At 42.4% G+C, this 25,887-nt stretch overlaps 1 protein-coding gene across 4 annotated transcripts; it reads right to left on the bottom strand.

The window, feature by feature from the left end:
• Positions 1-236: 236 nt before the first annotated feature.
• On the bottom strand, positions 237-25,887 carry SRSF4 (serine and arginine rich splicing factor 4). 4 transcript variants are annotated; one of them, XM_010802598.4, is made up of 7 exons: positions 15,157-25,358; positions 14,334-14,498; positions 9,673-9,815; positions 8,679-8,791; positions 5,622-5,836; positions 1,968-2,057; positions 237-1,716 (listed from the first exon to the last, which is right to left on the bottom strand). In XM_010802598.4, the coding sequence occupies exons 2-7, from the start codon at positions 14,396-14,398 to the stop codon at positions 903-905; spliced, it is 1,440 nt and encodes a 479-aa protein (XP_010800900.1). In that variant the 5' UTR covers positions 14,399-14,498; positions 15,157-25,358; the 3' UTR covers positions 237-902.

The following is a 25,887-nucleotide window of genomic DNA, read 5'->3' as shown; positions in this document are numbered from 1 at the left end:
GCTAAACTGATTCTTTTCTCATCAGCTTGGCTCTAAGTGTCTTGAGAGGAAGGAATTATAAATTTCCAGGAAACGTGACCATATTCTGTTGGGTGAGAAAAATCCTTCAGGCAAAGTGCTGGCTTCCTACCCGTGGGTGATCTCAAGGAACAAAACAGCGATAATACCATGAACTTTTTATGCTAAGAAAAAGATATCAAGAAAGATCAGAAAACATAACTTCAAGCACCATGAAATTTTGTCAAGCAAAAATAGTCTTTATTCAAATTTAATGGAAACAGGGGTCACTATACTTTGCAAGACGGGGAAAAATAAAATTAAAAAAAATTCTTTTCTTTTCTTAATATAAAACAATATAATCACAATACCAGAATATGGAACTCTACAGTTTATTTCCTATGGGTTACTGCAGGTATCAATTTTCCTTGACTGTGCTTGCTATTCACAACTTTGTTAAGTCCAAAAATATGAAACCAAAGTGGTAGGAAACTTAAGACTTAGCACTTTCACTAAATGGCATACATCAAAGGGCATCAATTCAAGGGCAAAATGGTTGAACTCACCATACCTACCTATGACATCATTCCAGCCTTAAAGCCATCCAGGTTCTGAGCTCCCTGTAGGAAAGGCCAGGCCTGAACGCCAAGGCATTCTGGATATTCTACCGTGGGCCATGAGTAAAAGGGGTTTTCAAAGAGAAGATTGTTTTCAGTCGAGCAGGAAGGCCTGGCCCCAGGCGGCTTTATGGAGAGGAAGCACTTAGATTTAACAATTGTAGACACACCATTAGGGGAATTAAAAATGTACAGTAGTGACGTATGTTCTACTCCAATCACTTGTGCTACGCTACCAAACATGTACAAAAAGACGTCTCGGGGAGTTCCAGCTGTGGCCGTGGCCAGTTAGGACCTCGAGTGAGACCTGGATCTAGACCGGGAGGGCGATCTGGACCCAGACCTGGACCGAGACTTGGACCGAGACCGGGTTTTTGAGGCGGACTTTGATCTGGAGCGTGATTCTGACGGAAGGTTTGGTTTCGATTTGGAATTGGACCTCGACCTGGACCGGGTCTCCTGATTGGCGCCGGCATCCTCACCCTCCCCTCGGCCTTCCCTCTGGCCGGACTCGGACTTGGCACGCTCCCGCTCCTTGGAGCCCGAGCGCGAGCGTGACCGGGACTGCGAGCGGTCCGCGTCGTCCTTCTTCTTCTTCTTGCTGCTGCCGCTCCCGCCGCCGCTGCCCGACTTGCTGTCTCGCTTGCCGCCCCGTTTCCGGCTCCTCTCGCTCTTGCTGCGGCTGCGGCTCCGGCTGCGGCTCTCCTCCCGGCTCCTCTTCCTCCCCTTCCTCTTGTCCTTGCTTTTGCTGCGGCTCCGGCTGCGGCTGCCCCCTTGGCTGCGGCTGCGGCTCTTGCGCAGGCTCTTCTCCTTGCTTCGGCTCCTGCTGGCGCTGCCCCGCGCCTCCTCCGCGCCCCTCTCCTGACTGCGGCTGCGGCTCTTGCTCTTGTGCCGGCTGGGGCTGCGGCTCTTGGACTTGCCGGTGCGGTCGCTGTTCTGCACCTTCTCCTCCGCCGGGTCTTTGCTCTTGCTGCGGCGCTTGTCGGCGCTGCGGCTGCGGCTTCGGCTCTTGTCCTTGCTGGGGCTGCGGCTCTTTTCCTTCTTGCTGCGGCTACGGCTCTGGCTGCGGCTGCGGCTCTTGCTCCGGGAACGGGAGCCTGACCTGGGGAGACAGGGACGCTGCGTGGGACTTCAAACCTCAGGCCCCGTCAGAGGAGATGGACTACAGCTACCTGTGGAGCTCTGCCCCACAAGGGAAGGCCCGGCTCGTTCTGGCCCAGGACTGCCTTCCGAACCCCCACGACTGCAGTCCTAGAGCTGAGAAAACTGGGGTGAGGGAAGGCTGGGAACACAGTGACCACCGAAGCGGGACCAGGTGCAGGTGGGCCCTGTGTGAATTCCAGGAACGCCTACCTGGACCGGGATCTGCTCTTAGAATGACTGCTTTTGCTGCTGCCGCTCCGGCTTCTGCTCTTACGAGAATGTCTGCTTCGAGAGCGAGACCTAGGGGAACAAATATGTACTTTTAATACTTGCTGACAAAACACTGAGTGAATAGTCAATTAAGACATCTTTTCAACCAAACATGCACCACCCTGGAAGTTTCCAGACACCAAGCTGAAAGCGAACTCTCTCCCACGCACTGGGCCCAGAGATAGTCACCTGCAAACACTCCTCCAATCCCCAACGCCCGTTTCCCCGGCACCTGCTGTTTTGCTGGGTTTCTTCCTTATTCCCACCGATGCCACTGTGCTTCACCAGCTCCTGGCACCAGAAACCACAGCCATCCTGGACTTGCCTCCCTCCCTCACTCTCTTCTGCACTGGCGACTCTCCTCTTTATCTTCTCCACTTAACTACGTCGGCCGCCCCCCGCCCTGCCCAAGCCACCACCACTCTCCCTGCTACCACAAAGACCCCTAAGTGGCCTTCCTGAATACACCTCTGCCTTTCACTTAGTCATACAATTCACTGAGATCAGAGAGTTGTTTTTAAATACAGTTGACTCTTGAAGAACATGAGTTTGAACTGCATTGGGTCCCCTTACACATGGGGTTTTCTTCAATAAGTATGGCCTGCAATACTACACAGCTGCAGCTGGTTGAATCCATGGGTGTGGGAACTCTGTATATGAATGGTTGGTGCCCCAAACCCCACTTGTCCAAGGGTCAACTGTACACTTCAAGTTTAAAAAACCTTTAGTACCAAGACTGTAGACTCTATCATTTCCTATCAAAAGCAACCAGGGCTCCTTGGGGAACATGACCAATGCCTTTGCAGGAAAAGCAAAGATGGGACTTATCACCATGACAGAGACTTTCAAAGATTTCTGGACACTATTATCTAAGAAAGAACTGCTCAAAATACTTAATCTGTATCTTAATCACATCCCTCTAGACCTAACTTCCAGTTTATGAAGTTCAGGGAATAAAGTATAAGTTCAACAATATAAAGAGAAAACATAAATTCAGAATGTGGGGCAGTATTTAAAAAAAGAGACTAAGAAAAGTAAATGTCATGGGGTGGGAGAGGGGAATGATATAGGCAGGCTACTTCAGACTGAAGAGACCCAACTCCTTCCAACACATGACTGGATGAATCCTGGCCAGGAGAAAACACAGCTCCATGGACATCAATGAACAACTGGGGAAACCTGAATACGACCTGGACATTAGATGACTTTATGGAATCACCATTAACGTTGTTAGGTAAAAAAATATAAGTGTGGTTAATCTCATTCTTGGAGACATATTATTAGTTAGGGATGAAGTGTCAGTTTCTACACCTTCTCTTTAAATGGTACAGCAAAATAAGCGCATAGGGTGGGTCTATAAACACAGAGAAAGGCAAACTTTCAGCACTGTTGAAGCTATGGGGAGGGCATGAATGCTCATGAACTATTCTGTCAATATTTAATGTTTAAAAATGTTGTAATGAAAAATTTGGGTAAGTATTTAGTAAAGCACATTCACACAGAAATCAAACAAAATCAAAAGACACAGAAGCCAGCTTGAAGGGCTCCCAATGACCAAAGACAGAATAATCTGAGCCAATAATTTGAGTCACTAAAAAATTGACTGCAATGCATCAAACACTAAATATACAAAGATCCAATAATTTATTCAAAATGATGCTAAACAAGCAACCTCATCACCACTTTTGGGTGTTGCTTGGCACATTCAATATTCTGCAAACTGGTAAATAAAGGTATCAACTTTTATTTTCCTTTTCTTATACAAATTTTTTGTTAGGGTGGTAGCAAAAGGGTATATGAGAGGGAAATCATCTCTCACAGAACTAATGCCTTTAAATGCACAAAGAATGAGAAAATTAGACAGCCATCCTGCTACAACTGCTGCTGAATGGTTTGAGCGGTGACGCTCAGCAGACACTGACACTGGGGGGGCTGCTGCTGCGGAGCTGTATGATGGGCAGCTCCCGCCGATAAACGTTATCATCATCCAGAGTGAGACATCCAGATCCCACACAAGGGATGCAACACAAGTACAAAGCCCCTGCTAAAATCCTGGCCTTACTCTACGCGCCCTCAAGATCTAACTGCAACATTATGGGAAACACAGGGGATAAGATAGAGGGATGTGTCTACACCACCAGAAAAATACAATCTGCAAACTTTCAACTGTGGAAAATCTTCAAAACAGAACACCGTTTCTTCTACAACTAAATGCATGGAGAATAAGGAGAGTGAAGGAGGAGATAGCTGTGATTTAAAGAACTGAGACACATGTCATTTGATTGCAATGTGCAGACCTACTGGGATTCTAATGTGAACCAACTACAAACATACAAGTGTAATGAGGCACCTGAGGAAAGCTGAACACAGATGTGTTGTGACGTGGCTTCATTATTTTATTTCAAAGGTTAGATACCCACTGAAGTATTTATAGACGGAATGACAGGATGTCTAGACTTGCCTTCAAACAGTGTAGCAGGAGGGGGTGATGAAGCAAGACGGGCAAAATAAAAAGTACTGAAGCTGGATGGGCAATAAGTATAAGGGGGCTGAGGTTCATATTTTCTCTAATGTTTTATATATTTAATATTGTCCACAATAAAAAGTTAAAAAACAAAATAACAAAACCTGGAAGGCTTAATGCCTTCTCACTGCTCTTAACCCTCAACCTGGCCTGTGGCTCAGCAGGAACTGGCTCTCTGCTGTCTCATCACAAGCTGCTCTCCTCTGCTTTGTCCATTCCCCCACCAGGGCCTTCAAAAAACATTGTCTTCTCTGCTAAAAAGGCATTACCCCCTCTCTTTGCCCATCATGTCCAACACAGCCTTTAGGGATCAGTTTCTATGACATATCCTCAGGGAAGTCTCTGCCAGTTCTTCAGAGCTGGGCTATATACTTTTCCTTTAACATCCTAAGCACGATAGTAATTATTTGCTCAATGCCCATCATCTCCACTAGACTGAGCTTCATGAGAGCATGGACCGTATCTGTCTTATTTACAAGTGTCTGGTCCATCTGCAGAGCAGCTGCTGAATAAGACAAAGTCTCCGTTCCTGAGTAGCTGGAGTATCTGGGAGAGTAGCCAATGGGCCAGTGGTCATGCTGCCCCCAGTAATAGTATAATCTAGGGGACTCAGGAATAAATGTGAAAGGAGGTCACTGATACCTGCCTCAGAGAAAGGACTTTACTTCTATTTGTACTCATGACAAAAGTGTTCAAGAGTTTTACAAATAAATGTTCAGGTCAAAGTTCTGAGTTACTGAAGCAGATAGAACCACAGTACTGGAGACTTCCACAGGACAATAAAAATGGATTATCTATGTGCTCTTTGGGGCTTCCCAGATGGGTCAATGGTAAAGAATCCACTTGCAATGCAGGAGATTCAAGTTTGACCCCTGGGTTGGGAGGATCCCTTGGAGAAGGAAATGGCAACCCACTCCCGTATTCTTGCCTGGGAAATCCCATGGACAGAGAAGCCTGGTGGGCTACAGTCCATGGAGTCACAAAGAGTGGGACACGACTCAGCGACTAAACAACACGTGTTCATTAATGAATTTATAGCAAGCTTAAACACTTGAAGCCATCAACAGTACCTTGAGTGACTCCGGCTCCTGGAGTAGGACCTGCGTCTTCTGGAGCCAGGTTTGTCTTCAACTAATCTGATTTTTCTGCCATTGACTTCCGTTCCATCTAACTTTTCCAAAGCTCTTTTCATATCAGAGTAAGACACAAATTCAATCACCCCTTCATTTTTGCGTCCCTTGTGGGCATCTGCATAAGTCACTTCTCCTGCCTGACGCATATAATCCTAAGAAAAACAAAATCCCGGAATAGGTTGAGACACATTTTATGAAAATACCTAACACAAACATCATCATGAAAGTTTCCCCTTGCCTTTAAGAAGAAATGCCAGGTTTCTCAGGTTGACCTTAGGTATTTCCAGCTACACACCAACTATTTACTGAGGTTCTTTAAAGAATCAGACATTAGGTGGGTAGTAGAGATAATAAATATTTAACAGTTCCTGTAAACTGTTTTGTTTGAATATAAATTTTAGTTAACCATCATTTCCCAATTTTTTTAGTGGTAGGTTCTCTGATTATAGAAGTTTTAGAAACTCAAACTTAACTATATTTAAGTCAAGTCTTTTACATTTCATTATAAATTCTTATTGAAAACATGTATAGTTGTTGATAAACATCTAAGGTAAAATGTAAACAAAATCATAATGGATTGGTAAAGACAAAAAGACAACAGAACAGTGTTGTCCAGCCCTGGCTTCTGCAATGACTGCTGTAAAGCTCTTTGCTCTTTCTCTTTGAGGACTTAATATAATCCAATTGGTTGGCTGGAGAGAATACAACCAACATGCCAGATGAACACAGGAGATGTGATTAGTGTTTAAAAAGAAAACGAAATCTGGATAAATTTAAAACTTGGGGTCTTGTGGCCAGTTTCCCCATGTTTGTTTATACATAAAATATACCCCAAAATAAGTATCTGTGGAATGAATACATAAATATCCCATAGCAATTCGTTTTTGTTATTGCTTTCCTCTCCATATTTTACAAAGTTACCAACACTGAATATATGCTGTTTGATACTATTTCTTTGCTCAGTGTCATAAAACGTATACATGTCTTAACATGACCTACATTCTTCATAATTAGTGTGTCCAATACTTCCTAACTGTTGGGACTTTTAGGCTTTACATATAGTCTTTTGCTACTATTCATAATCTACCAATGAACATCTTCATACAAAAATTTCTTTACTTCAACTGAATTATTTGCAGGACTGGTGATTCTGGGCAAAAGGCACAAGGCCCATATATCAATGATTTATCATCCAAACTGGCATACATCTTAAAGAGTAAGGAAAATGTTATGATGTTATGCCACACCTGGGACTATCCTGGGCAAGGTGAGATACTGCCATACTTCCAAATCCTTAATAACAGCTCCTAACATATTGAATGTTGTTGATAAGCAGGATTTAATTAATGCAGTCCTATATACAGTCACATGAGGTAGATACAATCATTACTCTCATTTTACAGGAAAATGAAATACAAGAGATATTAAGCAAACTGTTCAAGATCATTCAGGTATTAATATTAAGCGAAGGAGCTGGGATCTGAACATAACATCCAGACTTCGGAACGTAATTCTTAGTACCACCCACACCGTGGGTGAAACGACCAATTCTCTGCAGTTCATCTCAACATCACCAGTGGGTAGCATGCATTTACACATTTTAAAAACTGACAGTATTCCTTTCGCTTATTTTATTTTGCATTTCTTGGTTAATAGCTAGCATTTATTGTGCCTGGAACCATTCCAATTTTTCATATAAAAATGCATTATTTTGTCAACAGACGTGAATATTAATCTTCTTCATAGTTCAACAGTATGAGGCCCAAGAGGAAAGTAAGTTACTCAAGTAAAATAACCAGTAAGTGGCAGAGCTGGGAATCCACCCAGGCAGGTAGGCTCCTAAGTCCTGCTCTGAAGGCTCCCTTGCCTTCCTAGGAAATCAACTGCTCTCCTCTCCTGAGTTAAATTGCCAAGTGCATGGAAGCATAATACCAACTGAGGATGTTGGCCAGGCTCCATTTTAACCCCAAATTTGAAAGTCTTTCTAGTTTTAATTCATAATGTTCAATTCTTAACTTTCAGAATACTGGAGTCATTTCTTAAGGGAACAGTCTTGCTGGCAGACACTCAGTAAGGGCCTGCTGTAATGCTGACAACCAACAGTGTGCTAGAAAAAAATACCAGCATATGTTTTAATCCCAGCTCTTCTGCTAAGACCAACTGTGAACTAACATTTCCTATATCTCATCTTTGTCAGCTAAAGACTGTTGAGAGCAGTTTAAAAAAAAAAAAGATGTAAAAGCACTTTGATAAGTTAAGACTACCTGAATGTGAAGGATTCCTAACTATGAACCTAAGTATACCCACTCATTTTGCTCGAGATGACTTGTTTAAGAAGAAGTGAGATAGGAAACTCCAATCCTCCTTTACATTTGCCCTCCTAAGACCACTCAGGTTAAGACACTACTCAATAAGGTTTTCTCCCTTTTGAGATTACAGCTTTTTCAGGATAGGGAATTCCTTGGCTGTCCAGTGGGTAAGACTCCGAGCTTTCACTGCTGTGGGCCTAGGTTCGGTCTTCAGCAGGAAGAGGGGAACTAAGATCCCACAAGCTCCATGGCCAAAACAAATAACAACAATAAACAGATTCGATGAAAAACAAATAAATCTTAGAAAAGAACATGGGTCAGACAGTTATTTGCACCAGTGAGGCTCTATGTTGGAAGCGGACACAAACTTGCATATTACAACTAATATTGCAGGAAACACCGTTAGTTGTAATTTTTTCTTTTATTAGGGCAAAACTACACTGTGATCTCTCTGTAACATTCTCCACAGAGAAAACTTCATATAACATAGGCTGTCCCCAGCATGCCGGTCCTGTAACATACAGGATAGTGAGGTTCTGATTGTGTTCCTGTGGAAACTTTAATTGGAAAATTTTCCGATACTCTGGGAAAGCTTTCTCGGTGTGCCTGGGCCTGTATAAAATGACCTCTTTCCCAAACTTAACTCCTGCCCAACTGTATCCCAGAAGGTTAACAGGGCCCAAACCTTTAGGTCTTGCCAGCTGCAGCGACTTGACAAATTCTCCACAATAAGTCTGTATTCTGTGCGTGTAGGAGGGCCGTATTTATCTCGGCCACTTCTTCTATAACCATATCCACCTTTGGAAGGTTCAAATAGATGAGATTACTTCAGTGGAGGAAAAAGAAAAAACAACACAGCACACATTCCCCTTATTAAATATACCATCTACCCCCACCCCAAAGAATATATATATTTTAACTCTATCCCCACCCTTAATTCTAATCTAGATTAAAATAAGCAATCAGCTAACACGAAAATTTAATTTAATTTACAAAGTTGTAAGTATATATATTCATTAATACTTATATTTAAAATTAACATGCATAAATTACAAATTATTAACAATTTAGAAATAAGTAACCAAATTACTAAATCGGTTACTGGTGTTACTCACAGTGATTAAAATTTTTGTGAATATTTTATATGGAAAAAAAAAGTTTTCAGGCACCTATTTCAGTTTAATCTCATCTGTGTCTAACCCTTGGGATCCTCACCACCCAGGTCTAATGGGGAAAGGTTGCGGTCGTCACATGGCTTCCTGTTTTTGGTCAGCCAAGGGCCACAATGGTTCAAAGAGCCACGCATGGAAAGGTAACCCAAGGTCAGCAAATGGAACAGGCAGTCATCTTAGCCTCAAAGGATTCTTTTAATTAAAACATTGAGGTCTTTGTTAAATCTATGTTAAACAATTGCATTACAGAGAAAAAAAACAACAACACAAACACACATCATTAAACATATTTATAAAGTATTAAAACAAGAAATTTATGTCAATTTAATTAAAATTAAACATTATTAAAGATGTTTATTTACAATTTTACATTTAAAGATACATAATTTATAAATCAAATGGCTTAAATAATCAATACATTTTAATGTAACATTAATCAATTAATTAAAAAATTAACATTTAATAACAGAGGCATGTCACCGATACAAATGCCCTTTAAATGCTTACTGCGTCCAGAACCGTAACTGCCATCTCGTCGTGGGCCGCGGGCATGCTCAACAATTACTCGCTCACCACAAAGGTCTTTGCCATTCAGTTCATAAACAGCATCATCTGCATCTCGCAGATCATCAAATTCCACAAACCCATATCTAGAAAAGAGCAAACAAAATCCTGGTTGGTACCATTCTGACACCGGTTTCACTAACACAAAGAGAAAGCACTGAGGCTCATGCTTAGCAAAGGTTCGGCAGGTCTGGCAAACTACGGCTCAGCTTTCTCTTCCCTTTAGCTGAAACCATTCAGTTTTGTGTCCATGGGCACGCAAAAGGGCAGGGAGACTTCTCAAGGTTGACTCCTGTATTTCTAGTAGGAGGCTGGCTAAATAGAGATCATTTCTTCTGTTCCCCAAGTAGCTGGTGGCAACTGCAAAGACCTCCACAGGGATGCTTGGTATAAGGTATTAAAATATGTAGTCCTACAAGATTGAATATTTGCTCTTTCAACTCATAGTAAAAACTCATCTTTTTAGCTTTAGTCTCAAAGTAGTATCTTAGAGAATAGTTAGACCTACATTCAGGCACTGTGTCTTAACTGTTAGATCATGCTTGGAATAATAAACCAAGTTTAAAAAAAGTACTGTAATTCTCCTCAGTGAAAGAAAAAAGCTTTTAAAGTCCCCTTTTCTCTACCTAAACAAGTCACAGGTGAATTGACTAACCCTAGTTTTTAGGAAAAAACTACCAATGAAAAAAATTTGGAGCTATTCTCTTCTTCACGATATTCCAAATTCACTTCCATGTTTATAGGTAGGCTAAAATTCTCTAAAATCTATATACAACTGTGCAAACTTCTTTTACATAGTACTGCTAGGAATTTCCCAGCAAACAAACAGGTTTGGTGGTTTAACACAGATCCAAAAGAAAACAACCTCCTATCCCAATCCTGTTAATGCCCGTTGAAGGGAAAAACTTATAAAACCCAAATGCAAAATTTGTAAGATATTTATAAGCAAAGTCAAACAAACGCCCTATAAACTATATTATCAATAAACTTAGTTTGGTCTGATATGGCCGTGAAAAGTCTAGCTTTGTGAGAACTGTCTATACTGAAAAATCAAAACCATCTCAATCACACAAGTTACAATCAACACCTTTAAACTTTTAACAGAGCTAAGTACACAGACACTGACTGGTGTCCCTCTGGGTTTAAACCTACTGAGACTAAAAACAAGTTCTAAGACCTGCCAGAAGTTCATCCAGCCTGACCAAAATTATTCCACTTTCTTTAGCAGGTAATGCTGTACTCAGCAACATGTTAAGAGAACCAAAACTGAGGAAGTCTTCCTTTACTAAAGAGTCTCTCAAGGTGACAATGTACAGCTAAAAACTTTGTTATGCTGAAATGTCTGTGAGTGGCATTCAAACCTCAAGAGTCACTGAAGCTCAATTCCATTAAAGAAAAGTAACACAGAAACACCCAGGGTTTAATAAGAAACGTTCTACAGGAACAGAATTCAGAACACACCTGGCTCAGCTTATGGATTATGGAGACTTTAAAGCACGGTTCACACTTCCATGAGCTGGAACTGCCCAGCAGCGTATTAAGAATGGTTTTGCCCATAACTGTCATAGTTGATACAGCAAGTAAAACCTCTCAAAATCAGTAAAATGTACTATGTTAAAAAGTGCTTTATGGTCATAAAAAATCTCTAACAGATAAAATACACTGCAGCTAGCTGTCTTTTCCCAAGTAGAGTGGGTCTTCAGGAAAGCTATGCTATCACTTTAAGAGACAAAATTAAAGAGCTGATTAAAATTTTTTTTTCTACTTTGGTTTATTTCTAAATAGATAATAAAACACCTTGCCCCCAGAAGTACATTGCTTAACTGTCAAGACTGGTCACAGGTCTGCTTTGCCAACTTGCCCAGATGCCAAGTACAGAGGGATGAGAGAAAACATCCAACACGGGCATGATGAAGTGGCCTCCCCTCCCCTCTAAGCGTTCACACTGGCTCAGCACCATTCAATGCCCTTAATTCATTTGATGTGATGTCAGAAGGACAACAGCTGATTTGCGAGGATTATATTAAGACATCACAGAACACCTGTTTTCTTCAAAACAACTAGGGTTTACAACCACTTGGGAGTCAGAGAACGCAAGACCCCAAGCCCTGCAAGTAACCTGAAATAGAAAGCCAGATGTGTGTTGATAAGCGATGCTTTGGTCAGAACTCTGTGGCAGAGCATCCTCCCAGACTCCAGGATCACCCTGTGCACACTAAGAGCTCATCCTGCCTCTGAGGGAAGGTGACAATCTGCTAAGTGGAGACACAGTTATCTAAAAAAAGATAATAATAATAATAATGCTCACAGTGATCAATCTTTCTCTGCAGCTGAGGCTCAAGCAAGGCACACCTTCCCAATAAAACTTTTCTCTGAGTTGTAGCGATCCATTTGTGTCATCAGAAGAAAAGGACCCCTGCAGTTCTTCCCTAATATTTACTACATTTCTAAGAAGTCCCAATGAGCAGATTACTTAGTAGCCACATTTTTGGGGGATATCTTAAACACCTATTAAAACAGCTGACTTAAGATATAATTTATCCCACAGAAAAATCTTGGCTACCACTCTGAAAAGCCACAAAATCTATCTGTAACGTTTTAATGCCAAAGTCCAGTCCAAGATTAAATCAGGACCTGACTGTCACTCTTCTCTGTCACTGACTTGCTGGGTGGGCCTGGAAGACAAAGCCAAATATCCTCCTGCACCATACACCATGCCTGGTGTGATTCCTGTTCTGTAAGCAAAGATCAGATCAGATCAGTGTGTGGCTGCTTCCACCATATCACTGTTCATGTAGATCCGTTTTACTGAAAGGATGACCTCACTTCACTGAATAGAGTGAATGAGTTCCCTAAATCAGGCAGAAGACTAGATAGCAACAATAAAATGGTACTGAATATTTATTAAGTAACCTCTATGTACTAAACGTTACTTATTTAATAAACACGGTACCCAAGAACCAGGTGCCGTTATCTGTTTTACAGATGAGCAAACTGAGGCACACTGCATTAAACAATTGAAACAGCAGATGTTCAGACTGCGGCCTGACTTCAGAACTCCATTAGGACTGGAGCAGCAGGAACTGGCCTGGATTTTAGTCTGGGTTCCACTGCAAACCAATTCTGAAAGCACGTTAAAATCACTTTATTTCTCTGAATCCTAGGGAGCTATACTACGTATCTCTCAGGTTTCTCCTAACATCACAAGTATGATAAAGTTAGTCCTCCTCTGGCTTAATGATGGGACAAAATTTTAGTTTTATTTAAATAGTTTGTCTCTGAATTAAATTTTTGTGCCTTTAAGAAAGTAAAGCTCTCCCTGATAACATCAGAGAATCTTTCTAAATAGATCTTAAAATTCCTTTGTGCTTTGCAGCAAAAAAAAAAAAAACACAAAACCACCACCATGAAACTGATCTCCTCTCCCCTAAAGTACTCTCCTCTCGAATTCTTTGCCAGAGTAGGGATGCAAAATACACACATGCATGCGTGCACACTGAGCTGGCATGCGTGCACTCAGACATTCCACTGAGATGACCTGTACACAAGCCTTATGGTCACAACCTAGCAGATAAATTTCTTAATTCTAGCTGCAGACATCCTTTCTCTTCTCTATGAAAAATGACCATCTTTCAGTAACTCTAGTATGAGAATGAAGATGAAGTAATTTGGGAGAATGAACCTATGACAGATTATAAAATCCCTCTAAGGCAGGGACTGATAAAAACACAAACCAAAACCCCACCAGTATGCCTCCTCTGGCTTGACTCTCAGATGTTACATCTGTCCTCTCTCTCTACCTGTGTAAAGGAACAAAAAGCCTGGCCTACCTATTAAATGCAAATCTTTCCAATTAAAAGAAAAATTCCTTTCTTCAGTGTTCTTTTACAACTGCCTTTCCCCGAACTGTTTTCCTCTAGAATATGTTTAATCCTGACAAATCTAGTCAAAAAATGAAGGAAGAGGAATCCCTGCCATTTTCTAAGAAAAGTGAGTACCATGATTCTTACTGAATATTGACAGGTAATCTGGACACTACAAACAAAAGCCTTTGAGTTACGTGGGCTGTTCTAAACCTCAATCCATTCTTACATCACTGCCAATGCTCAGGTCTTCCCCATTCAACAGCTAACGGACTGCTCAGACTGTCAGTCAGAACTCTGAAATGCTGGAGCTGGAATGACACACTTTTAAAACTGAAGTACTCCAAGACTTCAGTTTTCGAAAAGTTGATCAGTTTTTCACCCAAGAAGAATGACCACCCGAGGTTGGGATATTGTGCACATCCCCTGATCCCAATAACCTACGCCAGTGGTCCCCAACACCACTCTGTATGTCCTACTGCAGAGAATGGGGAGCCTGCCTTACCCTCTAGGGAGGGCTTAGGGCCACCTCCGTCTTCCAAACACCTTCCCTGAATGGGGGTGACTGAAGGGGTGTGCACCACCAGCTGACTGACGGGGAGTGGGGCCGAGGGGCGAGGGGAAGCAAGCCTCCATGCGTGTGCCTGCCCTCACCCGCCAGCGCTGCTCACCGCGGGGCACGCCTTGGATGCTCGCTCTGTAAGAAACATTTGCCCCTTTCCACGGTGGATCTCTGCTCACCTTTGTCCTAAAACTGTGCCACATGCTTTTCTTTGTATGTGGACATGACAGTCCTCAGCCAACATCAGCAGGATGTGAGTTTTGTTTTCCCAATGTGGTGAGCCATTCCCACATTCACTGGCAAGAACCGAACCTCTCCATGGCTGGTCAGGATTAGGGATGTTGCTGTAGCCAAGGAAAAATTTTCATCTGTTGAAGTTAACCCATGGGGTGGCTTGAACCCTGAAACTAGGGTCAAAAGCAATGTACTTTAAGGGCACAGCCCTTAAATCTACCCTGAAAGAAATGGCATTCAGTGAACAGGAATCGAAACAGCTCTCTTTCAAAGCACTCAGTGTTGGTCCTACGCTTCAGTCAGTTTGTGTCATGAGGTGCAAAAGGGGCACACGGACAGGACTGTAATAAAAAAACAAATTCTTGCTCTCTGCATAAAGTGCTGGGAAAACTGCAGAAAGGCACTTCTGCAACCAACTCTCTAGTGCTCAGGTGAAGCCAACTCAGAAAGCTTGTGACAATTGTGTTACTATCCCCAATACCAAAAGTCGGCAAAATTCCAGGGAAGCAGTGGTCAGGCTCTCAAAATAAAATTGACCAATGTCCCATTCACTGCCCTGGGTCACAGATTACGGTTCCAATTTGACAACCCCAGTAACTGGGGGTTGTATGTAACCCACTGCTAGGAGCTGCTACCACAAAAAGTGGGTTCCTGAGATCCTTTCTATCCTGAGACAGGAAGGAGGCTGCTCTGGGCATTCCGGCCTCCCTCTTTAGCCTCCGAGGAGGGAGGGCCATCACGGCCACCCGTGGAAGGTGGATGACTTACCCGTGCTCACTGAGTGGCAGAGCTGGGGTGCGACTTCAGGGCTCACCAGTACCCAGTCTGGGGCTCTTTTCACGTCGGCAAACTGGCAGTTCCCGCACACCAAGAGCTCTCTGCTTAGAGCTAGTGTGGATTCCTGGTCTGCAAACGTTGGCCACATCTCAGTCTGCACTTGATCTTTCCCCACCTTCAAAGAAGAAAACCTACCTCATGATTCCTCTCTTCTCGGTCCCCCGACCGTTAGATTCACTCCTAACCGCCCTGTCATCGCCCCTGACTGCCTCCCCCTGGTGATCCCCTCAGGGCACTGCCTCGTTCTACTGTGCGCTCCCTCTGCTGGGCTCTCAGGGTGCTCTCTTCCTCTCTGGTAGACAAGCAGGGTCTCACCTCACTTTGCTCTAGAATGTGGCTACTTTTACTTAGGCAACTTGTCTGTTTCAACGTAGCAGGGAAAGCCAGCTGCTGTATCCTTCTTTTGCTCAGAGGTCTATGCTGACTCCTAAAGATCTTTGTTGACCCATTCTCTAACTCTGGAATGCCTTGATCACACAAGGTGAATCAGAACCACCGTCTTCTGTCGACTTGAGAATTCTCTTCCATGAGTCCCAGAAACTTCCATTAGCACTTCTATTCAATTTTTTGTTTTACATGATAATGTTTTGGTGACCTTTCAAGCCTTGTTCTTTTTTTTTCCTTTTCCACCAGATTTAACAGAATATAATGGAATTAAGTTTTAATCAAGGCAGAATTGACTAGGTCTCACATATTTCTTTCAGTATTAAAATGTAATTCAAACAGTAGAAAAATGTCAAGCCTTGTTCTTTTTCCTTGTGCTTATCTTCTCATTTGATTATGAGCTCTTTAACAAACGCTACTATCTAAATAGTGCCTGGCACAAGTAAATACTTCATCTATAATATTTCATTCATTCTTCATGACATGTGAAGAATGCACTACTACTCCCACTTTGCAAGGAGAAAATGAGGCTGGGAGAGGTTAGGCCATTCGCACAGAGTCCAGGAGCTCCCAGGCAGCACAGCTGGACTAGAGCCCAGGCCCACCTGACTCCAGAACCCGAGCTCTTAGCCACAAGGCCACACTGCCTTTGTAAAGGCAGGTGTTTCTTCTCTCCCACAGTCCCGAGTGTAATTCTTTCAAATTCAACAAATGCTGCTGCTTGGCTTGATAATCTAATCTCAGATAAGCCAGGCTATATTAACATTTTTTTTGATACAGTCGGGTAAATTCTCCAGAGCAAAAAAGAAATTGATGTTGGGGCAGGTGAAGAACCTCTAAGCTTGGGGTATGTGACAACCAGGTTACTTTCACTCCTCTTTTGGTTCCCATTAGCCAGTGTCAGCCATCTGGTCCTTCCGAAAACATGTGTGGGTTCAGAACATAACAGACTAGAAGAATAGAGGAAAAATAAGATTATTCTGTGCAGTCCCCATTCTGGAGGCCCCATATTAACCCCTGGAATCGGTCTTTGGTTTTAAGGCTCAGCAAAAATTAGACCAGCATAGAGATGATGGAAAGTTGGGCCTAGAGGTGGTAAATGTGAATGGACATTGACAGTATTATGTACTTAAGGATGCGTTTAATTAGTTTTGTAAGGAATGGTAACTGGGACCAAAAAATATAAGCATGAATGGTGTGGGAAAAAAAACAGACCAGAAATCAAAGAATATGATAAGGTTTACAGACTTTCAATTAAACAATGATTATAGCACCAACTAGAAAAATACTTTGCAGATGACAGGCATCTATAATTTAACTCCAAACCACTGTTTTGTTCTTTTTTCCAAACCACTATTAACATGACTATTCTAGCCCACCTCCTTCCCTTTTCATATAATAATATTATTATTCCCTATAATAATGTTTACAACTGTGAGCTTTCCTGATCATTTCACAGATGAAGAAATGAAGACTTAGAACAGTTAAATAAAGGCAACCCAATATCTGGGATTCTTTAGACCTAGGTCCTCACCTAATATTAACACTATTGCCATGCTCTTCTGTCTCCATGCCAGTGGAAAGAAGTGCTCCATAGAGCAGACAGTTTGAGAAATGTAAGCTCTAGCACAGAAAACCAGCTACATCAAATTACGTGCTGTGGAAGACTAATGCCCACATGAATATTAACATCTTATGAGAAATATTAAATGACAAGGAATATCATTTCTGCATCTGATGTGTACTAATACTGACAAGTTGCGAACATTCTCTAAGCTACTAGTGGAACCAAACCTGTATGTCAATTACCAACATTTCAACACCAGTCAAGGAATATACAGAAAGATGATATAGTCATTAAGAAGACCAGCCCATCTCTGAGGGAATATTCACATACTGGAGTGAGAAAAAAGAACAGACATAATCATTATTCTAAAAACTAAGTGATAATACAAAATTCCTTCAGAAAGCAGGAGGAAGAGGGGAATCTATAACCAAATTCAAACCTAGTTTTACTGGGCAACCGGTCTATGAGCTTATTTACCATTTTTTTTTTCAACTATCCAAACTATTTCAAAAATGAACTAAGAAAATTCCCTTTCATATGCAGTTACCATATTCCTACCCTACAAAATGGGACTACCCCTAGTAAGCAACACACTTGTAAATAGTTTGTGGCTCAATCTATCACAACCATAACCCCTCTGTCATAATGGAATGTATCACTGTGACCTTTAAAGTCAACAGGGCTGCTTTCCTTAAAGGAGGGTAAACACAATCACACCTGCATCCATTTCAATTTCCTGACATTTATCAATATTAAGGGTAAATGAAATTAAGAAGTCTCAAAAGAGGTCAACTATTCTCTGATGGGGTTTCCCTGATAGCTCAGTTGGTAAAGAATCCACCTGTGATGCAGGAGACGCCAGTTCGATTCCTGGGGGTGGGAAGATCCACTGGAGAAGGGACAGGCTACCACTCCAGTGTTCTTGGGTCTCCCTTGTGGCTCAGCTGGTAAAGAATCCGCCTGCAATGCTGGAGACCTGGGTTTGATCCCTGGGTTGGGAAGATCCCTGGAGAAGGGAAAGGCTACCACTCCAGTATTCTAGCCTGGAGAATTCCACGGACTGTATAGTTCACAGGGTCACAGAAAGTTGGACACGACTTGAGAGACTAACTTTACTCTCTGATGACACACTTGAAGTTCATGAAGACTCGATCACAAATTAAAAACAGTTTAAAAGAACTCAAAGAGATGAAAGTCGTACTGCTGATTTAGAATAAAACTCTTGGAATGGAAGATACAATCACTGTTACTTGCAGTTAATGAAACAAAGGTGTACACTCAGCAGACAACACTATCTGGATCCACACCAAAGCTACAAACAAAACCAGTTTGTACTTACCTCTAAACGACACTACAAGCAGGGTGACAGACGTTAAAGCCTCTGAGAGGTTATGCCTCTTGGGACCATCTTGGCTCTTTCCACGTCCCTCATAACCGCCTCACAGTCTCTGTTTGTTTTGGGTTAAAGATGCCTCTCCCCGTGCTACCTTGGGGATGCCTTTCCCGTGAAAATTATTTAATTCACTTAATATTTTAACGCATGTTTCACATTCCTTAAACATTAATGGATCAATAGCTTTGTTTCATCCACATGAAGTAACTTTTCTCAAAGTCAGTCATCTGGTCTGTGGTTCCTGACCCCCTTGCTCGAGCCTCCTGCTCACCTCTTTGCCTCCAGTCCTCCCACTCACCCTGGGTCTTGGGGGCCGGTGTTCATGAAGGCCTGCCTCTGGCATCCAGGCACAAGACATGGCTGGGGACCCTGGTGGAGGGCCCCGAGTGCTTCTTCAGGAATCTAGAGGTGCCGTTCCAGGACCTCTAGACTTTCATCTCCACATACAGCAAGAGTCATGTAGGGCATTTCCTGAAAACACAGGCGTGCAAATCCAGGGCACAAACCACCCCTCACCTCCAGGATACTCCAAGACCAGACAGCCCTAGCAATGACAACACAACAGAGACTGTTTACGCCTTTTACCTGCACAAAATCCTACCTGGTTCTCAGCCATCACAAAGCTGACACCAGCCTTTAGCTCTTCAAACAGTAGCCTGAGGAGAATCAGGTGCAGTCTCTGCCCAGGGCCAATGTCATTAAAACAAAACAGACCACCTATCTCACTTGTTGGTCTGCTGGAAGCCAGTGCAGAGAGACTAAGGACTTCTGGCAGTGGAACCCGAACTATCTTCTCACCCCTGGAGGCAAGGCCCCAAAGGACAGGACTGAACCATCTGGAACAGCGTGAAAGCAGCTTTGACCTACACCGCCCATGTTGTATCTGGTATGTGCATAAATCAGATCTTCAGTTTCCAGAGTTGTCAATAACTCATTCTGTGACCTTGGACCAGTCACTCTAAATTCCTGTGCCTCAGTTTCCCTGTCAGTACAAACTAGAGATAACACTTGTTTATTTTAAAATTTCAGTGTTAACTTACAAATTCATAAATACTATCCCCAAGAGTATTCTCTCAGATGCTTTGAGCATCTTTCTTCTGAGGAACTCAAAATACAATCTTCTGTTTAGGCTACGTGGAAGAATAAGAAAATCCTGTGAACCCAAACCACATTTTATCTAGTCTACATCCTGTGCCTACTTTTTAAGAAGGGAAGAACATTTCACGTGGCCCTTAAATTCATTTGATACCTCAATCAGGAAAGGAGGAGCAAGCTATTAAAGTGAGAATAGAGATTTAAGATGACTTGGACAGGTTACTGTAGAAGATGTTTATTCTTTTCACAAACTGATTGGGAAACCAGGAACAAGGAGTGGGAGTCTCAAGCCAGGGCAGTTTAAGGTGGTAGGTAACACTTGGTCAAATCACAGCATGGTATGATTTCTTGGTACTGACTTTTTAAAATGACAGAAATTTAAAAATTACCCACAGCTTAAGGGAAAAAAAAAAAATATATATATATATACACTATATATATATATTTTTGGAGGTATGTTGACTTCAGTACAAAAACAACTTGGTCACATTTGTAACAGTTACATTACGAACAAAACAGTGACAGATGCTACTTAATCCACAGTCCTGCTTTTTCATGATTTCTTATTTAAGAAAAGCTCTTGTAAGACACCTGCAACCATTTCACCTGGTAAACTAACAAAGACTTTAAACAACACAACTGCTCCTGCTGATGAGCTGCTGTGACGGGTGTGCCCAGGCACTGCTGGTACGAGTGGAACTGGCGTAGCTTTGCTGGACACTTATTTGGCTATGCCCATGGAGAGCTTTCAAAGTGTTCACTCCTGCTGTGACATGCATTTTACTTCCTAGAACCTGTTCTAAGGAATGATTAAAAATGTAAACAAAGTTTTATGCACATGACATCCATCACAAGGTTATACACAACAGCAAGAATTTAGAGACAACCTAGGAAGAATGCTTGGGTAAAACATGATTCAGCCATACAATGGATTTTAGGTAGCCACTAAATGATGTTTATGTGAAAGACTTTAATGTAACAGAATATGTGAGAAAAATTAAGCATACAAAGAGGAACATAAAATTGCACATAAAACCTTGTCTATGTTAAAAGGATTATTAATGATAACTTCTACATGCTTTTGGTATTGTCTAAATTATCTACAACGAACCTGTATTTATTTTCTAGTCAGTCAAAAAGTTATTCTTAAAAAAGTTCTTCAATCTGTTATGCTTGGTAAGCTAAATGGATAAGGCTTAAAGGCTGCAAGATAACTTCTAACACATATATTTGGATATTCTAATTTAAAAAGTCATAATATTAAAACATTATGGTCAAGAGTAAGTTCAGAAAAATAGGAACTCTTAAATATGGCAAGTGGAAATATAAATAAATAATATGGAAACCAAAAGGTAGCCAAAGTTCAAAACGTGTATAGTCAGTTCTTCACATCTGTGGCTGATTGAACCTGTGGGTGTGGGGAGTGGACTATGGGACCTAGGCGTCCATAGACTTGAGTATCTGCAACGGGTCCCAGAACGAATCCTGTGAGTATACTGAGGGATAATGGTATACACTCTTGTTTCCAAGTCTATTTTTAGGAATCTGCCCTAAGATTTACATAAAGGATATTTTCCATATTTATATGGAAGATATTTATATATGTACAAAATAGTGGAAGACCAAAGACAATCGCCTTGTCGTACAACATGGTTTCGCTTATGTACACTATATTAAACAGTATTTACATGTGGGAATACTATGTAGCGCTTAAGAACTAGGTTGCAAGAGATCACTTAATGACAAAGAGGATCAGACTGTTAGGTAGCAGCAGGTTACAAAACAGAACCTAACAGTATGAATCCAAGCTTGTGAAAAAGGGAGGTGAGGAGGCTGAAGAAGTGCATGCAAGAAAAGGCAAAGTCTAAGTGCAAAGAATGTCATTTTTAATCAGAAATAAAACAGTATTTTGAAATGTCATACAAATTAAGTATGGGCTTTTTTCTGGGGGTGGAGGTGGGGCACACCTCACAGCTTGCAGGATCTTAGTTTCCTGACCAGGGACTGAACCCAGGCCCTCAGCAGTGAAAGCGCTGAGTCCTAATCACTGGACTGCCAGGGAATTCCCAAGAATGGGTTTTTAATAATAAACGAATAGTTCAATTAGCCAGAAACCAATAACTTCAAATTCAATTATATTTTCCTTATTGCCTCTTTAAAAAACAAGAAGAAAAACAAGCTCTCATCAAGGATTCAGTCAAAAGAGAACATCCCTGTGTAGGTTCTGGGGTTGGCAGAGATTCTATCCCAGTATCTCAGGCCTAACAATGTCCTACAGTGCTCAGGAACTAACAGAAAAACGATGCAACTCGCTGAAGCCTTAATACATTTAAAAAATTAACTAAGGTATCTTCCACTTGAAGGAATTTTAAGCAAAGGGTGAAAACAAAGAACTTCTTGGTAATACTTAGATATCATGAAAATCCAATTACACCTCTGAAAATTCTGGCTGTTCACAGTTTCACTGTAATATGAAACACAGGTTTTGAAATTTATAGCAAAGTTTCCCTGGAGAGTTTCAATTCACAGATTTAACCAACTAAAAAAACCAACCCCCGCCCCCCCAACTCCTCAATGGTTTGGGGGTTTACCTGTCCAGCTACTAGGCAAATAAAATAATCGTAGGATAGGATCTGTCTCATTCACTAACTAAAATATGGAAAAAATTAAAATATAAAGATCTATGAGCGAGACTACAATATTGTGTGGCAAAATACTGTATTAAAAACCTATCTACATTTTATATGAAAAAAGAAAAAAGTGACTAACAAAAAAGAAAGTTCACAGAATTCACAAATAATCAAAGACAGCAAAAGTTACCACAGAGCTGGCAGGGCTCTAACGGGTGCTAATATTGCTGCTTCCTTGACCCCTGGTCCCCCAGTGCTCCTGCTGGAGTCAGTGTGGCACATACAGATGGAGACCAGAGGGGATCTGGAGAGGCCTAAATGGTCGTGGGAGATTTACAGCACGTGTTCGTGGTCCCAAATTGAACCATCTTTCCAGGAGTTCTCTAAAACAAAGGCAATCTAGATTAGGGTTACCTGGTACAATAAAAGCAGGCAATGCACTCCTGTATACATCTCCCTTCTCCTGATCCCAAGAGGGTCCATAAAAGGTTCTCCTGGATACTAAATCTCCTCTGGAGAGTTCATCTGCTTCCTCGTTTGGTCAACCTTTCTATTTATACCATTGCATTATGCCTATTTAATTCTGAACTTTACACACAGTCCTTCAGCTCAACTTATCTACTGTCTACTGATGAATCTCACTTCTACAAATTTCCAACTCTTCAGCAATCTTCAAAGCCCTAACCATCCAAATTCTGCTTTTCAGTTTCAGAGATACTTATAATCACAATCCAGATGTGTTAAAAGTGATTCTCAAGGAGCTCTATTATGCTTCCTAAGTTCTCAGGACTGTAAATTTACATATGTTGCTAAATTATGCCATCCTTTTAAACTCCTCTGCACTACTGCCATCTACTCCAGTCAATTTGTGTTTGAAATACAACTATCTGCTTTGTTCAGAAGTCATTTTCCTCTGCAAGGATTCCTGAATGCTTCCAGGAGGTGCACCAGTTTGGTGTCTGTCACACCTGCCTTCAAATCCCTAGAATGACTTCCCATTCCTCATTCCTTTGACTTTCAACCGCAGATTTCATGCATCCCACGGTTTAGCTGCACAACTGCAAAAATGAATAGTCCCCCTAGAGACCCATGTATATACGGTCCTGCAAGGAGCAGTGGTTCTTCGTCCTGTATCACCATTTCTCAGGTTGCTCAACTACTCCCTCCAGAGCACGTGATTTTGAATGTTTAGTGTAAAACCTTATAGTTGTTTCTGATTTATGTTTTTAAACTTCTAGATCATTTGTTAGACTCATCCAAGCTAGGCTGTTTACTGTATTTCAAAATTCTTCCTCATTCAACCATCACCAGTTGGGACATACACTATTCCCAGACACTTCACTTCAAGACCCCATCAATCCATACTTCAAAGCCTATTTCAAACAAACTGCTCCAAGTTTCACTTTCTGAGTTTAAACAGAGAGCAAGCATTTCTTAATTCAAATGTAGGCACTTAATTTACTCAAGAGTGGAATTGTTTTTCTGCCTCCTCCCTTCATTCAGCACATCAACAGCCATCTTGGTTGTTATCAACACATTTGTTTCATTAATTAGTTTCCATTAATTATTTTCCCATTAGTATCAACATCATTTCTTGCTATCACTTGAGTAACCTTAGAGAACAGACCTCACCAAATATGCTTTCATGTTACTAAACATTTAACAAGCTGTCTCCTTAGGATCATGGTCAGATCCCTTTGATTACAGAAACCATTTACAGCTATAAGCCAAATGCTTTACAATTCTTATCTCTAATCTTCCTTTTCCTGGTGGATGAGGAAACTCAGAATCAGAGAAGTCACTTGTTCATAGAAAGTAAGTGGTGAAGATAGGATTTGACCCAGGCCTGTCTGCTTTCAAAACCCATGCTTTCCCCAAAATTTAATTATTCTGTCAACTTGGTTGGGCTCTGAAGAAAACCGGGAGTTTGAACTTAATCATTCAGACACATATTTATCACAGTAACAACCCCCTGCCCAACTTAAGAGCTGAAAGCTCTAATGTACAAAATGAAGAAAGTCCTAAGCCTTCTACTTTGAAAGAAATTAGCATTCATAATGAACACTTGACGGAGGACACTTCCCTTAATAAGAAGGTGATTCTTCCTAACAATTTGAAATGACTTTTTAAACTCAGCCAACAGTTTGAGTACATTCTAGCTTACGATGTTTGTCCAGTGTTCAATTAAAACTTCATAAACCTCTCAAGTGTTAGCTGCTAGCATTACTTTGGGGAATAAACTCTAGTCATGTCAGACCTGTTGCAGAGCAGGTCTTAAAAAGGGGAGGGGGCAGACAAGAGTTCTCTAACATACAAGGTTTAGTACCCTAAAATATTTCCCCTACTCCTTTTTTTAATATCCGTGTCTTTGAAGTCCTACATAACATTTCCTGGTTCTCCGTTTTCCCTGTTGAGTATCTTCTCCAGTCCTGACTCATCTGTTATCCCTGAAACTTGTAGCTCCTGTGGGCCCTGCTCTACCAAGATAGATCAGAATACAAGTAACACACCATAGCCGGGGAGGAAGTCAGCAATTTTCTAACTCTAGGTCTCCGTCTACATCAACGAGTTGACAACTCACAGTGGCCACTATTCTCCAACAAATTCGACAACCTCAGAGCAATTTCCTGGCAAGCTGAGGAACGGAAACCTCAGCATGGAAACTGTACGCAGTCTTAAAAGATAGGTGGCTAAGACTTTTAATTTACCTCTGTAGAGGGAACAGTGAAGGCTTTCAGAACCCCAAGTCGATACTTTTGAAACCGTCCCTAGACTATTCAAACCAGAGTCTCCCGCCCAAAAAAAGAATAGCACATGGCAAATCTAAAAAAAAGAAGGAGGGGGTGGGGGGCTGGTCCCTTCAGAGCTCCCGTCCCTGGGAGAGATGCGCTGTGACCATCTGATCCAGTAAACTGGGTAAGAAGTGAAAAGGAAGCAGGAAATCTGTTTCCAGCAGCCCTCAGAGCGGGAAAGGTCGGTCTCCGCTGGAGACGAACCAGGCCCCGGTCCCAGGGCCCGAGAAGGAAAAACCCAGGCCGCCCTGGAGCTGTGTGCCCTCCCGCCCGCAGCCCCAGTCCCACTCGGGTTTTCCTCTCCCCCGTCCCACTCGGGTTTTCCTCCCCCCCGTCCCACTCAGCGGCTCACCATCGCTCCCATTATCCCTCCGCCACCCCCACCCGCGCAGGCGCAGTAGGAACTGGGGCCTACCCGCGCCCCCGAGGCGCCGCTACTATGGCGGAGCCGGAGATGGCCGGTAACAGCTCCTAGTGGGGCAGGCGTCCCTCTCCCGTCCCCGCGGCCTCCCGCCACCGCCGGGGGCCCCGTCCCCACACGGCAGGCCCCTCTTCAGTCCTCCTCACCCGTTCTTCAGATCCACCTCCAGGATCTTCCCATAGCCCTTAAAGAAGCGCTCCACATCGCGCTCCCGGGCCTGGTAGCTCAGGCGGCCGATGTACACCCGTGGCATCCCGGCAACGGCGGCGGCTACTTGGCCCGGCCCCAGCCCCCCTTAGGCGGCGGCCGGCGAAGCGAGAGCGCGGCGACGGCGGCGGCGGCAACGGGCGGGCGGCGGGACGGACGTAGCCGAACCCGGT

Source organism: Bos taurus, chromosome 2 (genome assembly GCF_002263795.3).
Source record: "Bos taurus isolate L1 Dominette 01449 registration number 42190680 breed Hereford chromosome 2, ARS-UCD2.0, whole genome shotgun sequence".
NCBI lineage: Eukaryota > Metazoa > Chordata > Mammalia > Artiodactyla > Bovidae > Bos > Bos taurus.
The sequence above is the reverse complement of the archived record's forward strand: the minus strand, read 5'-3'. Positions and strand labels throughout refer to the sequence as shown.

What these genes read in the sequence shown, in the direction of transcription:
- SRSF4 (XM_010802598.4), bottom strand. Translation starts at nt 14,398, where the DNA reads ATGTTGGCTGAGGACTGTCATGTCCACATACAAAGAAAAGCATGTGGC. An exon ending in GGCACAGTTTTAGGACAAAG is followed by an intron (nt 9,816 to 14,333) that starts GTGAGCAGAGAT and finishes GCTCTTTTCTAG; the next exon opens with ATATGGGTTTGTGGAATTTG. An exon ending in AGGAGCCGGAGTCACTCAAG is followed by an intron (nt 2,058 to 5,621) that starts GTACTGTTGATG and finishes TTGTTCCCCTAG; the next exon opens with GTCTCGCTCTCGAAGCAGAC.